Source organism: Chiloscyllium punctatum, unplaced genomic scaffold, assembly GCF_047496795.1.
Source record: "Chiloscyllium punctatum isolate Juve2018m unplaced genomic scaffold, sChiPun1.3 scaffold_302, whole genome shotgun sequence".
NCBI classification, from domain to species: Eukaryota; Metazoa; Chordata; class Chondrichthyes; order Orectolobiformes; family Hemiscylliidae; genus Chiloscyllium; species Chiloscyllium punctatum.
This window is the reverse complement of record NW_027310036.1, coordinates 126,626-143,870: the sequence shown is the minus strand read 5'-3', so window position 1 is coordinate 143,870 and position 17,245 is coordinate 126,626. Positions and strand designations below refer to the sequence as shown.

The following is a 17,245-nucleotide window of genomic DNA, read 5'->3' as shown; positions in this document are numbered from 1 at the left end:
TGGGGTGTGTGTTGGGTGTGCTGGTGTGTGGTGGGGTGTGTGCTGGTGTCTGCTGGGTGTGTGTGGTGTGCTGGTGTGTGTGGTGGGTGTGTGTTGGGTGTGCTGGTGTGTGGTGGGGTGTGTGCTGGTGTCTGCTGGGTGTGTGTGGTGTGCTGGTGTGTGTGGTGGGTGTGTGTTGGGTGTGCTGGTGTGTGGTGGGGTGTATGTTGGGTGTGCTGGTGTGTGGTGAGTGTGTGTGCTGGTGTGTGGGGTGTGGTGTGTGCTGGTGCCCTCTAACCTGCCCTGACCCCTGACCCCTGCCCTCTCTCTGCAGGCTCAGTACCAAGGCTGCCTGTTCGTGCACCAGGGTTGGCCCCTGTGCCTGGGTGAGCAGCTGGTGCTGCAACTCTCGGCGCTGGACTGGAGGGCGCTGCAGCCGGAGGACTTCTACCTGCAACTGGCGCCAACAGGCTCCCGCGGGGCGACGCTGCTGCTCAAGTGCCGGGCCTGGGGCGGCGGCGGCGGCGGCGGCGGCGGGAACGACCACGACCACGACGACCACGACGACGACGACGACTCCGAGTCGGAGGAAGGCGAGGAGGGCGGAGGAATCGTCGAGCTGCCGATCGCCGAGGACGCGTACCCGCACCTCTTCACCGTCGAGTGGCTGGACGGCGTGAACCGGCGGCTGAGGCGCGACGCCCGGAGCCCGCCGCGCAGACTCCGCAGCTGCCTGCTGGCCTCGGCCGGCGGCCGGCTCCGGCGCATGCGCTGGTCCCGCCTGGTCTGCCCGCGCCTGCGCGAGCCGCCGGCCCCTGCCGGGCGGCCCCGCGCCTCGGGCGACGGCGCGGCCGCCGCCGACGACGACGGCGGCCCCCTGCGCCTGAGGGAGGCCGCTGCCGCCGACAAAGGCGATGGGGCCGGCGGCGGCGGCCGGGACCCGACTCCCCGCCGGCAGCGGGTGCAGGAGGACGTCGAGGCCGGGGAGTACGTCGAGCTTCGGGAAGTCTCCGCGCCGCCGCTGGCAGAGGGCGGCCCCGCGGGGCAACCGCGCCTGCGCTCCAGCACCCTGCCGGCCGCCGGCAGGCCGGGGCGTCGGCGGAGGGGCGCGCAGGCGCAGCACCGGGCCTGGGTGCACCAGCCCCCCCGGCGCAGGCGCCGCAAGGGCGCGTGCGGCGAGGCGGCGGCGCACGTGGCGGCGGGAAGGGCGCACGTGGCGGCGGGAAGGCCCCACGTGGCGTCGCCCCGCGCGACGGAGCCCACCAACGGCCCTCCCCCCTGGAGAGGCCTGGTCTTGCCCACCCGGTGGGCGGAGGGGGGGCCGGGCGACGGGGCGCCCTTGGGCGGGCGGAGTGGGCCCGTCGCCGCCTGGACCCGACCGCCATTGGCCGAGCGGGAAGGGCCAACCACAGCCGAGCCGCCATTGGCCGAGTGGAAAGGGCCAACCACAGCCGAGCCGCCATTGGCCGAGCGGAAAGGGCCAACCACAGCCGAGCCGCCATTGGCCGAGCGGAAAGGGCCAACCACAGCCGAGCCGCCATTGGCCGAGCGGAAAGGGCCAACCACAGCCGAGCCGCCATTGGCCGAGCGGAAAGGGCCAACCACAGCCGAGCCGCCATTGGCCGAGCGGAAAGGGCCAACCACAGCCGAGCCGCCATTGGCCGAGCGGAAAGGGCCAACCACAGCCGAGCCGCCATTGGCCGAGCGGAAAGGGCCAACCACAGCTGATCCGCCATTGGCCGAGCGGAAAGAGCCAACTCGAGATGGGCCGCCATCAACGGCGCAAGAGGAGTCAACCGCAGCTGAACTGCCATTGGCTGAGCAGGACCAATCGGCCGGAGGTCAGCTGTTCTTGACGCAGTCGGTCAGTGGGACTGGGTGGCCGTTGGTCGAGCCGAATGGCTCGGTAATTGGGCCTGGACTGCCATTGGGCAAGCAGCAACGGTCAAAAGCTGGAGCTGTGCGGTCGCCGGCTGAAGTGGAGGAATCGGCCGGTTCTGAAATGCCATTGGCCGGGCAGAGCAGGTCAACGCTTGGACTGGAGCCGCCATTGGCGGTGCGGGACAGGTCAATAACTCAGGCTGACCAGCCATTGGCCCAGCAGCGGAAGTCAACTGTGGCTGAACCCGCATTGGCCGGTCAGGGTAAATTAATAATCGGAAGTGGGCTTCCGTTTGGCGAGCAGGACAGATCAACGAAGGGGACTGAACAATCGCAAGCTGAACAGAACCAGTCGCCAGATGAACAGCCCCCACCAGTAACTGTGACCGAACTGTCTTCGGTCGAGCCGGAGAGATCTAAAATGAGAATCAAAGCAAAATTGGCCGCGTGTTCACTGATCGAACGATCAGGATCACCGTGGAAAAGGGAGCCATTTTCGGCTGGGGTGGGCATGAGTTCAGACAGGGTTCCGCAGTCGGTCTTGGAAACGGAATCCAGGCGTTCCCCGGCAGCTCGTAGAGCTGTGTCGTCGCGAGGAACACAGATGGAGGAGGGCCGTGGGCCCGCCGGTTCTGAGAGGTGGCGGGCGGGGGCACTGCTACCTGGAGAGCCGTGGAGAGCCGTGGGCGAGGTGGGGAGATCTCCCGGCGTCCTGGGGCAGGCGGACACTGCGCCCTCAGACCTACAGGTCAGGCGTCAGAGGGGTTTGGGGGCCTCACGTGCGGCGGAGGCAGCAACCAGCGCCACGTTGGCGCCGGGGGGGTCTTTGGACAGGAGGCCGGTCTCCGGTGATGGCACTGCCCCCGCCAGGTCTGCACCTACCCCTGTACCGACTGGTGAGGGAGACGGCCAGAGGATCCTGAACGAGGCCAGAGTGGCGGGAGAAACGGGTCCACCACCCAGTGGAGATATTTGGCAAGGGGACAACACGAGAGGCCCGACCCAAGAAGGTGAGCCCTGAATGCTGTTCCACACTGGTAGTTCATTCGGCACAGGCCGCGTTTCCCGAGTGTTTCAAACCTAACACTTAGAAAGTACACCCGTGAATATTATGGAGAAATATGGCTCCCAATTCTCACCTCCCCAACCCTGCTACCTCCATCAACATTGGTCCAGTTGGAAAATCTAATTGACAAAGGCACTTGGCGAGCCAAGGTTGAAGATGGCTGACTCAAACATTCCCAGGCCAGATGCAGCATGGGGTTAGGTACAGAACAAAACATCTCTAACTTTTTTGAATTGAAAGTAAGGCTTCCCCTACTCTTTCCAACTCATGGTAAAGCCCCTCTCGCTCTAAACATTGTCCCCATCAAAAGCTCCTAGGACAACTACAGTACAGGGTTGGACTCAGCGTCAGGCTCTCTCTAACTTTTACCATGAAACAAAAGAAGTTTTTATTCTTTAAAAGGGAAAGATGAGACTAATCGCCCCCAACTCCCCAAACTCTTTCCAATACTCCCAGGACAGGGACAGCATGGGGGTTACATATAGAGTCTAGATCTCTCAACACAGTCTCCCATTAAACGCTCCCAGGACAGGAACAGTGTGTGGTGAGATGGAGAGTAAAGCTCTTACTACATAGTCTCCCATCAAACATTCTGAGGACAGGGACAGCACGGGGTTAGATACAGACTAAAGCTCCCTCTACACTGTCCCCCCCATCAAACACTCCCAGGGACAGGGACAGCACGGGGTTAGATACAGAGTAAAGATCCCTCTACACTGTCCCCCCCATCAAACACTCCCAGGGACAGGGACAGCACGGGGTTAGATACAGACTAAAGCTCCCTCTACACTGCCCCCCCCATCAAACACTCCCAGGGACAGGGACAGCACGGGGTTAGATACAGAGTAAAGATCCCTCTACACTGTCCCCCCCATCCCAGGGACAGCACGGTGTTAGATACAGAGTAAAGCTCCCTCTACACTGTCCCCCCCATCCCAGAGACAGGGACAGCACGGGGTTAGATACAGAGTAAAGCTCCCTATACACTGTCCCCCCCATCCCAGGGACAGGGACAGCACGGGGTTAGATACAGAGTAAAGCTCCCTCTACACTGTCCCCCCATCAAACACTCCCAGGGACAGGGACAGCACGGGGTTAGATACAGAGTAAAGCTCTCTCTACACTGTCCCCCCCATCCCAGAGACAAGGACAGCACGGGGTTAGATACAGAGTAAAGCTTCCTCTACACTGTCCCCCCCATCCCAGGGACAGGGACAGCACAGGGTTCGATCCAGTGGAGCTGCCTCTAGACCGTGTGTGGTAACGTTTGTCTAACAGCACATGGGTGAGGGTGAAATTCACTGCTGAGGTGGTAGGTGGAACGAGGTACGTTCGCCTGACGTAAAGTAATCTGTAAATAATTAGTCCTGAAGGAGAAAATTAAAACGGACTTTTTGTGTGGTCTTGAACATAAAGAGATCCATGTGGCACCCCTTAAAAATCTGGCACACGTGTAATTTAAAAGGTATCTGGGTGCTCCAAGTTAAGAAACACATACCACACACTCCAGTCTGAAACAAGGGGGGGGTGAAGTCGGATTGGCGTCTGCAAGATCTGTGGCGGGGACATGTTTCGGGACAGAATTAATACAAATGCACGAGCGTTGGGTAACAGTCCCGCAATAGGTGTCTTCACGAAACAAAACGGGCCTCTTTGAAAGAACGGATAGAGATCGGGAGCGAGCGTTGCTCTGGGCTGAACCTGTCCTCGTCCCAGGAGTGTCTGATGAGAGTGGGAGGACTTGAGCCTCTTTTTTTTTCCCCTTGATAAGAGTGGGGGATTGGTGCGGTGGGGTGGGGTAGTGATCAGTGTGAGCAGCCAGGTGAAAAGGGCAGAGGTTATTTCTCAAACTCTGGTCGCCCGCAAGTCGCAATGAGGATTCCTGCTCACCTTGCCGCGCCGGAGCGTGTCGGGACAGCATTGTGGTACCCTCCCCAGCACTGTGACAGCATCACCTTCCTGATCCCCACCGCCCCTCCATACTGTACCCGAGTCCCAGTCTCTCCTGTCTCTCTCTCTCTCTCTCTCTCTAGGTTCTGATGAAACTTGTCGGGCTGGGAACGTGAGCAAACATCACGAGGATTTGGAAGATTCAATACATCGATCGTCCCGCGTCACCTCTCCCCTTCGATCTCTCACCTCCACGTCCCTACCGCCTCACACCTCATTGCACCAACAGCCCCCCGTCACCCCACATTGTGACCTAGAGGCTCAGCAACAGCCCAGGTCCACACCGCGTCAACCACCCGAGTCCCGGTCTCACCCCCGGCCCGAGTCCCGGTCTCACCCCCGGCCCGAGTCCCGGTCTCACCCCCGGCCCGAGTCCCGGTCTCACCCCCGGCCCGAGTCCCGGTCTCACCCCCGGCCCGAGTCCCGGTCTCACCCCCGGCCCGAGTCCCGGTCTCACCCCCGGCCCGAGTCCCGGTCTCACCCCCGGCCCGTGTCCCCATCCCACCCACGGTCTGTGTCCCCATCCCACCCACGGTCTGTGTCCCCATCCCACCCACGATCTGTGTCCCCATCCCACCCACGGGCTGTGTCTCCATCCCACCCACGGTCTGTGACCCCATCCCACCCACGGTCTGTGTCCCCATCCCACCAACGGCCCGACTCCCCATCCCACCCACAGTCCGACTCCCCATCCCACCCATGGTCTGTGTCCCCATCCCACCCACGGTCCGACTCCCCATCCCACCCACGGTCTGTGTCCCCATCCCACCCACGGTCTGTGTCCCCATCCCACCCACGGTCTGTGTCCCCATCCCACCCACGGCCTGACTCCCCATCCCACCCACGGTCTGTGTCCCCATCCCACCCACGGTCTGACTCCCCATCCCACCCACGGTCTGACTCCCCATCCCACCCACGGTCTGTGTCCCCATCCCACCCACGGTCCGACTCTCCATCCCACCCACGGTCTGTGTCCCCATCCCACCCACGGTCTGTGTCCCCATCCCACCCACGGTCCGACTCCCCATCCCACCCACGGTCTGTGTCCCCATCCCACCCACGGTCTGTGTCCCCATCCCACCCACGGTCTGTGTCCCCATCCCACCCACGGTCTGTGTCCCCATCCCACCCACGGTCTGTGTCCCCATCCCACCCACGGTCTGTGTCCCCATCCCACCCACGGTCTGACTCCCCATCCCACCCACGGTCCGACTCTCCATCCCACCCACGGTCTGTGTCCCCATCCCACCCACGGTCTGTGTCCCCATCCCACCCACGGTCCGACTCCCCATCCCACCCACGGTCTGTGTCCCCATCCCACCCACGGTCTGTGTCCCCATCCCACCCACGGTCTGTGTCCCCATCCCACCCACGGTCTGTGTCCCCATCCCACCCACGGTCTGTGTCCCCATCCCACCCACGGTCTGTGTCCCCATCCCACCCACGGTCTGTGTCCCCATCCCACCCACGGTCTGACTCCCCATCCCACCCACGGCCCGACTCCCCATCCCACCCACGGTCTGTGTCCCCATCCCACCCACGGTCTGACTCCCCATCCCACCCACGGCCCGACTCCCCATCCCACCCACGGTCTGTGTCCCCATCCCACCCACGGTCTGTGTCCCCATCCCACCCACGGTCTGTGTCCCCAGCCCACCCACGGTCTGTGTCCCCATCCCACCCACGGCCTGTGTCCCCATCCCACCCACGGTCTGTGTCTCCATCCCACCCACGGTCTGTGTCCCCATCCCACCCACGGTCTGTGTCCCCATCCCACCCACGGTCTGTGTCCCCATCCCACCCACGGTCTGTGTCCCCATCCCACCCACGGTCTGTGTCCCCATCCCACCCACGGTCTGACTCCCCATCCCACCCACGGTCCGACTCCCCATCCCACCCACGGTCCGACTCCCCATCCCACCCACGGCCTGTGTCCCCATCCCACCCACGGTCTGTGTCCCCATCCCACCCACGGTCTGTGTCCCCATCCCACCCACGGTCTGACTCCCCATCCCACCCACGGTCTGACTCCCCATCCCACCCACGGTCTGTGTCCCCATCCCACCCACGGTCTGTGTCCCCATCCCACCCACGGTCTGACTCCCCATCCCACCCACGGCCTGTGTCACCATCCCACCCACGGTCTGTGTCCCCATCCCACCCACGGTCTGACTCCCCATCCCACCCACGGTCTGTGTCCCCATCCCACCCACGGCCTGACTCCCCATCCCACCCACGGTCTGTGTCCCCATCCCACCCACGGTCTGTGTCCCCATCCCACCCACGGTCTGACTCCCCATCCCACCCACGGTCTGTGTCCCCATCCCACCCACGGTCTGACTCCCCATCCCACCCACGGTCTGTGTCCCCATCCCACCCACGGTCTGTGTCCCCATCCCACCCACGGTCTGTGTCCCCATCCCACCCACGGTCTGTGTCCCCGTCCCACCCACGGTCTGTGTCCCCATCCCACCCACGGTCTATGTCCCCATCCCACCCACGGTCTGTGTCCCCGTCCCACCCACGGTCTGTGTCCCCATCCCACCCACGGCCTGACTCCCCATCCCACCCACGGTCTATGTCCCCATCCCACCCACGGTCCGACTCCCCATCCCACCCACGGTCTGTGTCCCCATCCCACCCACGGTCTGTGTCCCCATCCCACCCACGGTCCGACTCTCCATCCCACCCACGGTCTGTGTCCCCATCCCACCCACGGTCTGTGTCCCCGTCCCACCCACGGTCTGTGTCCCCATCCCACCCACGGTCTGTGTCCCCATCCCACCCACGGCCTGACTCCCCATCCCACCCACGGTCTGTGTCCCCATCCCACCCACGGCCTGACTCCCCATCCCACCCACGGTCTATGTCCCCATCCCACCCACGGTCCGACTCCCCATCCCACCCACGGTCTGTGTCCCCATCCCACCCACGATCTGACTCCCCATCCCACCCACGGTCTGACTCCCCATCCCACCCACGGTCTGTGTCCCCATCCCACCCACGGTCTGACTCCCCATCCCACCCACGGTCTGACTCCCCATCCCACCCACGGTGTGTGTCCCCATCCCACCCACGGCCTGTGTCCCCATCCCACCCACGGTCTGTGTCCCCATCCCACCCACGGTCCGACTCCCCATCCCACCCACGGTCTGTGTCCCCATCCCACCCACGGTCTGTGTCCCCATCCCACCCACGGTCTGTGTCCCCATCCCACCCACGGTCTGACTCCCCATCCCACCCACGGTCTGTGTCCCCATCCCACGCACGGTCTGTGTCCCCATCCCACCCACGGTCCGACTCCCCATCCCACCCACGGTCTGACTCCCCATCCCACCCACGGTCCGACTCTCCATCCCACCCACGGTCTGACTCCCCATCCCACCCACGGTCTGTGTCCCCATCCCACCCACGGTCTGTGTCCCCATCCCACCCACGGTCTGTGTCCCCATCCCACCCACGGTCTGTGTCCCCATCCCACCCACGGTCTGTGTCCCCATCCCACCCACGGTCTGACTCCCCATCCCACCCACGGTCTGTGTCCCCATCCCACCCACGGTCTATGTCCCCATCCCACCCACGGTCTGACTCTCCATCCCACCCACGGTCTGTGTCCCCATCCCACCCACGGTCCGACTCCCCATCCCACCCACGGTCTGTGTCCCCATCCCACCCACGGTCTGTGTCCCCATCCCACCCACGGTCTGACTCCCCATCCCACCCACGGTCTGTGTCCCCATCCCACCCACGGTCTATGTCCCCATCCCACCCACGGCCCGACTCCCCATCCCACCCACGGTCTGTGTCCCCATCCCACCCACGGTCTGACTCCCCATCCCACCCACGGTCTGTGTCCCCGTCCCACCCACCGTCTGTGTCCCCATCCCACCCACGGTCTATGTCCCCATCCCACCCACGGTCTGTGTCCCCAGCCCACCCACGGTCTGTGTCCCCATCCCACCCACGGCCTGTGTCCCCATCCCACCCACGGTCTGTGTCCCCATCCCACCCACGGTCTATGTCCCCATCCCACCCACGGTCTGTGTCCCCATCCCACCCACGGTCTATGTCCCCATCCCACCCACGGTCTGTGTCCCCAGCCCACCCACGGTCTGTGTCCCCATCCCACCCACGGCCTGTGTCCCCATCCCACCCACGGCCTGTGTCCCCATCCCACCCACGGTCTGTGTCCCCATCCCACCCACGGGCTGTGTCTCCATCCCACCCACGGTCTGACTCCCCATCCCACCCACGGTCCGACTCCCCATCCCACCCACGGTCCGACTCCCCATCCCACCCACGGCCTGTGTCCCCATCCCACCCACGGTCTGTGTCCCCATCCCACCCACGGCCTGTGTCCCCATCCCACCCACGGTCTGTGTCCCCATCCCACCCACGGTCTGTGTCTCCATCCCACCCACGGTCTGTGTCCCCATCCCACCCACGGTCCGACTCCCCAGCCCACCCACGGCCTGTGTCCCCATCCCACCCACGGTCTGTGTCCCCAGCCCACCCACGGTCTGTGTCCCCATCCCACCCACGGTCTGACTCCCCATCCCACCCACGGTCTGTGTCCCCAGCCCACCCACGGTCTGTGTCCCCATCCCACCCACGGTCCGACTCCCCATCCCACCCACGGTCTGTGTCCCCATCCCACCCACGGTCTGTGTCCCCATCCCACCCACGGTCTGTGTCCCCATCCCACCCACGGCCTGTGTCCCCATCCCACCCACGGTCTGTGTCCCCATCCCACCCACGGTCTGACTCCCCATCCCACCCACGGTCTGTGTCCCCATCCCACCCACGGTCTGTGTCCCCATCCCACCCACGGTCCGACTCCCCATCCCACCCACGGTCTGTGTCCCCATCCCACCCACGGTCTGTGTCCCCATCCCACCCACGGTCTGACTCCCCATCCCACCCACGGTCTGTGTCCCCATCCCACCCACGGCCCGACTCCCCATCTCACCCACGGTCTGTGTCCCCATCCCACCCACGGTCTGTGTCCCCGTCCCACCCACGGTCTGTGTCCCCATCCCACCCACGGTCTGTGTCCCCATCCCACCCACGGTCTGTGTCCCCATCCCACCCACGGTCTGTGTCCCCATCCCACCCACGGCCTGTGTCCCCATCCCACCCACGGTCTGACTCCCCATCCCACCCACGGTCTGTGTCCCCATCCCACCCACGGTCTGACTCCCCAGCCCACCCACGGCCTGTGTCCCCATCCCACCCACGGTCTGTGTCCCCAGCCCACCCACGGTCTGTGTCCCCATCCCACCCACGGCCTGTGTCCCCATCCCACCCACGGCCCGACTCCCCATCCCACCCACGGTGTGTGTCCCCATCCCACCCACGATCTGTGTCCCCATCCCACCCACGGTCTGACTCCCCATCCCACCCACGATCTGTGTCCCCATCCCACCCACGGTCTGACTCCCCATCCCACCCACGGTCTGTGTCCCCATCCCACCCACGGTCTGACTCCCCATCCCACCCACGGTCTGTGTCCCCATCCCACCCACGGTCTGTGTCCCCATCCCACCCACGGTCTGTGTCCCCATCCCACCCACGGTCTGTGTCCCCATCCCACCCACGGCCTGACTCCCCATCCCACCCACGGTCTGTGTCCCCATCCCACCCACGGTCTGACTCCCCATCCCACCCACGGTCTGTGTCCCCATCCCACCCACGGTCTGTGTCCCCATCCCACCCACGGTCTGTGTCCCCATCCCACCCACGGTCTGTGTCCCCATCCCACCCACGGTCTGACTCCCCAGCCCACCCACGGCCTGTGTCCCCATCCCACCCACGGTCTGTGTCCCCAGCCCACCCACGGTCTGTGTCCCCATCCCACCCACGGCCTGTGTCCCCATCCCACCCACGGCCCGACTCCCCATCCCACCCACGGTCTGTGTCCCCATCCCACCCACGGTCTGTGTCCCCATCCCACCCACGGTCTGTGTCCCCATCCCACCCACGGCCTGACTCCCCATCCCACCCACGGTCTGTGTCCCCATCCCACCCACGGTCTGACTCCCCATCCCACCCACGGTCTGTGTCCCCATCCCACCCACGGTCTGTGTCCCCATCCCACCCACGGTCTGACTCCCCATCCCACCCACCGTCTGTGTCCCCATCCCACCCACGGTCTGTGTCCCCATCCCACCCACGGTCTGTGTCCCCATCCCACCCACGGCCTGACTCCCCATCCCACCCACGGTCTGTGTCCCCATCCCACCCACGGTCTGTGTCCCCATCCCACCCACGGTCTGACTCCCCAGCCCACCCACGGCCTGTGTCCCCATCCCACCCACGGTCTGTGTCCCCAGCCCACCCACGGTCTGTGTCCCCATCCCACCCACGGCCTGTGTCCCCATCCCACCCACGGCCCGACTCCCCATCCCACCCACGGTCTGTGTCCCCATCCCACCCACGGTCTGTGTCCCCATCCCACCCACGGCCTGTGTCCCCATCCCACCCACGGTCTGTGTCCCCATCCCACCCACGGTCCGACTCCCCATCCCACCCACGGTCTGACTCCCCATCCCACCCACGGTCTGTGTCCCCATCCCACCCACGGTCTGTGTCCCCATCCCACCCACGGTCTGTGTCCCCATCCCACCCACGGTCTGTGTCCCCATCCCACCCACATCCCGACACCCCGTCCCTCCATCTCTCCCACTCCCCGTCCCTCCATCTCTCCCACTCCCCGTCCCTCCATCTCTCCCACTCCCCGTCCCTCCATCTCTCCCACTCCCCGTCCCTCCATCTCTCCCACTCCCCGTCCCTCCATCTCTCCCACTCCCCGTCTCTCCCAGGATCTGAAGTGTCCTCTCTTCGCCCCCCCGCTGTCGGAAGCGGGGACACTTGTTTCAGAACACAGAAGATCCCGAGCGCCCAAGATCAAGCCTTTGCCATCGGCTCTTACCCTGACAATTTGTTCAGGCTTGAAATGGACATCATTTATTCTGGAGTCATCTCCCTTCCAGGTATTCAGGGCTTTGGGGGGGGGGGGGGGGGGGGCATACATGGGGCTGGGGCAGCAGAAAATATCATGAAGTGTATTCCAGATTGGATGATACACCGCGTAGAAGACAAAGGATGTAAGAGTAGAAGCAGACCATTCAACCTATCGAGTATGTGTCACTATTCACTGAGATTGTGTGGGATCTGATCATCCCCCACTCCCACTTTCCTGCCTTTTCCCCTTCGATTACTTTCCTGATTAAAAATCTCCCTCTCTCTGTCTCACACCCTTGAATACCCTCAATGCCCCAGCCCTCCATTCCCCTTCCTGGTTAAATCTCTCTCTGTCTCAGCCTTGAATACCCTCAATGCCCCAGCCCTCCATTCCCCTTCCTGGTTAAATCTCTCTCTCTGTCTCAGCCTTGAATACCCTCAATGCCCCAGCCCTCCATTCCCCTTCCTGGTTAAATCTCTCTCTCTGTCTCAGCCTTGAATACCCTCAATGCCCCAGCCCTCCATTCCCCTTCCTGGTTAAATCTCTCTCTCTGTCTCAGCCTTGAATACCCTCAATGCCCCAGCCCTCCATTCCCCTTCCTGGTTAAATCTCTCTCTCTGTCTCAGCCTTGAATACCCTCAATGCCCCAGCCCTCCATTCCCCTTCCTGGTTAAATCTCTCTCTCTGTCTCAGCCTTGAATACCCTCAATGCCCCAGCCCTCCATTCCCCTTCCTGGTTAAATCTCTCTCTCTGTCTCAGCCTTGAATACCCTCAATGCCCCAGCCCTCCATTCGCCTTCCTGGTTAAATCTCTCTCTCTGTCTCAGCCTTGAATACCCTCAATGCCCCAGCCCTCCATTCCCCTTCCTGGTTAAATCTCTCTCTGTGTCTCAGCCTTGAATACCCTCAATACCCCAGCCCTCCATTCCCCTTCCTGGTTAAATCTCTCTCTCTGTCTCAGCCTTGAATATCCTCAGTGCCCCAGCCCTCCATTCCCCTTCCTGGTTAATTCTCTCTCTGTCTCAGCCTTGAATACCCTCAATGCCCCAGCCCTCCATTCCCCTTCCTGGTTAATTCTCTCTCTGTCTCAGCCTTGAATACCCTCAATGCCCCGGCCCTCCATTCCCCTTCCTGGTTAAATCTCTCTCTCTCTGTCTCAGCCTTGAATACCCTCAATGCCCCAGCCCTCCATTCCCCTTCCTGGTTAAATCTCTCTCTCTCTGTCTCAGCCTTGAATACCCTCAATGCCCCAGCCCTCCATTCCCCTTCCTGGTTAAATCTTTCTCTCTGTCTCAGCCTTGAATATCCTCAGTGCCCCAGCCCTCCATTCCCCTTCCTGGTTAATTCTCTCTCTGTCTCAGCCTTGAATACCCTCAATGCCCCGGCCCTCCATTCCCCTTCCTGGTTAAATCTCTCTCTCTGTCTCAGCCTTGAATATCCTCAGTGCCCCAGCCCTCCATTCCCCTTCCTGGTTAATTCTCTCTCTGTCTCAGCCTTGAATACCCTCAATACCCCAACCCTCCATTCCCCTTCCTGGTTAAATCTCTCTCTGTCTCAGCCTTGAATACCCTCAATACCCCAACCCTCCATTCCCCTTCCTGGTTAAATCTCTCTCTGTCTCAGCCTTGAATACCCTCAATGCCCCGGCCCTCCATTCCCCTTCCTGGTTAAATCTCTCTCTCTGTCTCAGCCTTGAATACCCTCAATACCCCAGCCCTCCATTCCCCTTCCTGGTTAAATCTCTCTCTGTCTCAGCCTTGAATACCCTCAATGCCCCAGCCCTCCATTCCCCTTCCTGGTTAAATCTCTCTCTGTCTCAGCCTTGAATACCCTCAATGCCCCGGCCCTCCATTCCCCTTCCTGGTTAAATCTCTCTCTCTGTCTCAGCTTTGAATACCCTCAGTGCCCCGGCTCCGACAGCCTCCTGTGGTAAAGTATTCCACAGATTCCCTCCCTACCCCCCCTCCCCTCAGAGAGTGAAGAAATTCCTCTCAGTCTCTATCTTCAATGGGTGACCCCTCATTCTGAGATGATGCTCCCCTCCACTCTGGTCCTAGACTGTCCCACACAAGGGGGTCAACCTCTCCACATCTCTCCCAGTCAATCCCCCCGCCCCTGACACAAGGTATTCTTCAAAACTCCAGTGAGTACAGGCCCACCCTCAGCTTCTCTTCAAAGGTCAATCCTTCCAAACCCCGAATCAAGCAAGTGAGGTTCTGTAGTGCATGATGTGGACGGCACACACTGCTGTGACTGAGCGTCGGGTGGGTGGGGTGGAGGGAGGGAGTGGGGGCTTGTGGGGGTGGGTACAATCGAGCTGGGGGTGGGGAGGGGGCTGCTTTGTCCCCGGGCGGTGTGGAGCTTCTCGAGTGTTGTCGGAGCTTCCCCCCCCCCCTCCCCATCCAGGGGCAAGTGGGGAGTATTCCCTCCCCTCTCCTGGCCTGGGCCTTGTTGGTGGTGGGACAGGGCTCTGGGGGTGGGAGAGTCAGGAGGGGAGTGACTCGCTGCAGGATTCCCAGCCTCTGACCCTGCTGTTGTAGTGGCTGGGTTTATACAGGGCTGGGGGTCCATGTTCAGTTTCTGGTCAATAAGAACCCCCAGGATGTTGGTACTTGGGGGGAGGGGGGGATTCAGTGATGGTAACGCCATTGAACGTCAGTGGGGTGATGGTTAGATTCTCTCTCAATGGGAACCCCCAGGATGTTGATAGTTGGGGGGAGAGGGGGATTCAGTGACGGTAACGCCATTGAACGTCAAGGGGGCGATGGTTAGATTCTCTCTCAATGGGAACCCTCAGGATGTTGATAATGGGGGGAGGGGGGAGTCAGGTACAGAGTCCAGTGCATTGGAGATCTCGCCGGTGTGCTGCAGGCTAAGTCACTGTAAAGCATGTTTGACGGGTGTGGTGCATCCTGGGACAATACTGTTCAGACCCGTTAGGGATCTGAGTAGACCCTTGGCAGCGGTTTCACCTCGTTGTGTTTTTTTGCACACTCCAGGGAACAGGGACAGAAACGGTCGGGCGCTGATTGTCGTGACAACGGAGAACACCATCTGGGAGAGTCCAAAGTGTACCAGCACACAACTAGCCAGGATTCTCATGTACTATTATGCCATCTCAAAGTAAGGATGTCCTGAAGCACTGTGAGTGCGCTAGATAGGATGTCAGCATTGGGGGCAGCTTTGAAAGGGGGGAGATTGGGGTGGGGGAGAGGCTGCCCAGAGGAGATCTGTTTTAAAGAGGATCTCTCTCCCTCGGGTACCCCTGTTAAAGGGGGAGACTCTCCCTCGGGGACCCCCGTTAAAGGGGGAGTCTCTCCCTCGGGGACCCCCGTTAAAGGGGGTGTCTCTCCCTCGGGGACACCTGTTAAAGGGGGAGTCTCTCCCTCACGGACCCCCGTTAAAGAGGGAGTCTCTCCCTCGGGGACCCCTGTTAAAGGGGGAGTCTCTCCCTCGGGGACCCCCGTTAAAGGGGGAGTCTCTCCCTCGGGGACCCCTGTTAAAGGGGGAGTCTCTCCCTCAGGGACCCCCCGTTAAAGGGGGAGTCTCTCCCTCACGGACCCCCGTTAAAAGGGGAGTCTCTCCCTCGGGGACCCCTGTTAAAGGGGGAGTCTCTCCCTCACGGACCCCCGTTAAAGAGGGAGTCTCTCCCTCGGGGACCCCCATTAAAGGGGGAGTCTCTCCCTCGGGGACCCCTGTTAAAGGGGGAGTCTCTCCCTCAGGGACCCCCCGTTAAAGGGGGAGTCTCTCCCTCGGGGACCCCCCGTTAAAGGGGGAGTCTCTCCCTCACGGACCCCTGTTAAAGGGGGAGTCTCTCCCTCACGGACCCCCGTTAAAGAGGGAGTCTCTCCCTCAGGGACCCCCGTTAAAGGGGGAGTCTCTCCCTCGGGGACCCCTGTTAAAGGGGGAGTCTCTCCCTCGGGGACCCCCGTTAAAGGGGGAGTCTCTCCCTCGGGGACACCTGTTAAAGGGGGAGTCTCTCCCTCACGGACCCCCGTTAAAGAGGGGGTCTCTCCCTCGGGGACCCCTGTTAAAGGGGGAGTCTCTCCCTCGGGGACCCCTGTTAAAGGGGGAGTCTCTCCCTCGGGGACCCCCGTTAAAGGGGGAGTCTCTCCCTCGGGGACACCTGTTAAAGGGGGAGTCTCTCCCTCACGGACCCCCGTTAAAGAGGGAGTCTCTCCCTCGGGGACCCCTGTTAAAGGGGGAGTCTCTCCCTCGGGGACCCCCGTTAAAGGGGGAGTCTCTCCCTTCGGGACCCCCGTTAAAGGGGTGTCTCTCCCTCGGGGACCCCTGTTAAAGGGGGAGTCTCTCCCTCACGGACCCCCGTTAAAGAGGGAGTCTCTCCCTCAGGGACCCCTGTTAAAGGGGGAGTCTCTCCCTCGGGTACCCCCGTTAAAGGGGGAGTCTCTCCCTCGGGGACCCCCGTTAAAGGGGGAGTCTCTCCCTCACGGCCCCCCCGTTAAAGGGGGAGTCTCTCCCTCACGGACCCCCGTTAAAGGGGGAGTCTCTCCCTCACGGACCCCTGTTAAAGAGGGAGTCTCTCCCTCACGGACCCCCATTAAAGGGGGAGTCTCTCCCGCGGGGGACCCCCGTTAAAGGGGGAGTCTCTCCCTCGGGGATCCCTGTTAAAGGGGGAGTCTCTCCCTCGGGGACCCCCGATAAAGAGGGAGTCTGTCCATTAGTGATGCTTTGTGAAGAGTTAATCTCTCCGTCATGCCCAACTTTAGCCCATCTGTTGGGGGATCCCTTTTGCCTTTCAGGGTAGTTTTAACTTTGGACAATGGCGTTAACTGAGTCATTTTGAACGTTTTCTGGATTTTTTCGTCAGTCCTGCCTGATCTTATCTTCCACTGTTGGAATGGATGGTCAATTTGATATTATTAATTTAAAATGGGTCACCAAACTTATATTTTCTCTCACCCTTTATTGCTCTCTTTCTATCTCTCTCGTTCTCTGTGTGTCTGTCTCTCCCTCACTCTCCTCTCGATCATTCTTTCCATGTCTTGATGCGATCACATTTGCTGTCTCTCACTAACCCTGCATTTCTGCCGCTGTCTCTCTCACTCTCCGCTTCTGTTAGTGTGCAGCTCTCTGTCATTCGCTGTAGAAGGCATTGGGGTTCGGCCACTTTTGGAATACTGTGTTCCGTTCTGGTCTCCCCGCTACAGGAAAGATTTACAAGGATGTTGCCGGGGTCGGAGGGTTTGAGCTACAGGGAGAGGCTGGACAGGCCGGGGCTGTTTTCCCCGGAGCGTCGGAGGCTGAAGGGGGTGACCTGGTTTATAAAACCATGAGGGGGCACGGATAGGGGTAAATAGACACGGTCTTTTCCCCCCCCCCCCCCCGGGGTGGGGGGAGTCCAGAACTAGAGGGGGGTAGGTTTAGGGTGAGAGGGGAAAGGGAGG

The 17,245-nt window shown here is 61.9% G+C and overlaps 1 protein-coding gene across 1 annotated transcript in view; it reads left to right on the top strand.

The window, feature by feature from the left end:
• LOC140472344 (uncharacterized) overlaps positions 1-17,245 on the top strand; it is an 81,634-nt gene that overhangs the window by 35,469 nt on the left and 28,920 nt on the right. The window contains exons 3-5 of the mRNA XM_072567482.1: positions 314-2,870; positions 4,960-11,868; positions 14,840-14,963. Coding sequence (XP_072423583.1) covers positions 314-2,870; positions 4,960-11,868; positions 14,840-14,963 — 9,590 coding nt within the window. The remainder of the gene's footprint in view (positions 1-313; positions 2,871-4,959; positions 11,869-14,839; positions 14,964-17,245) is intronic.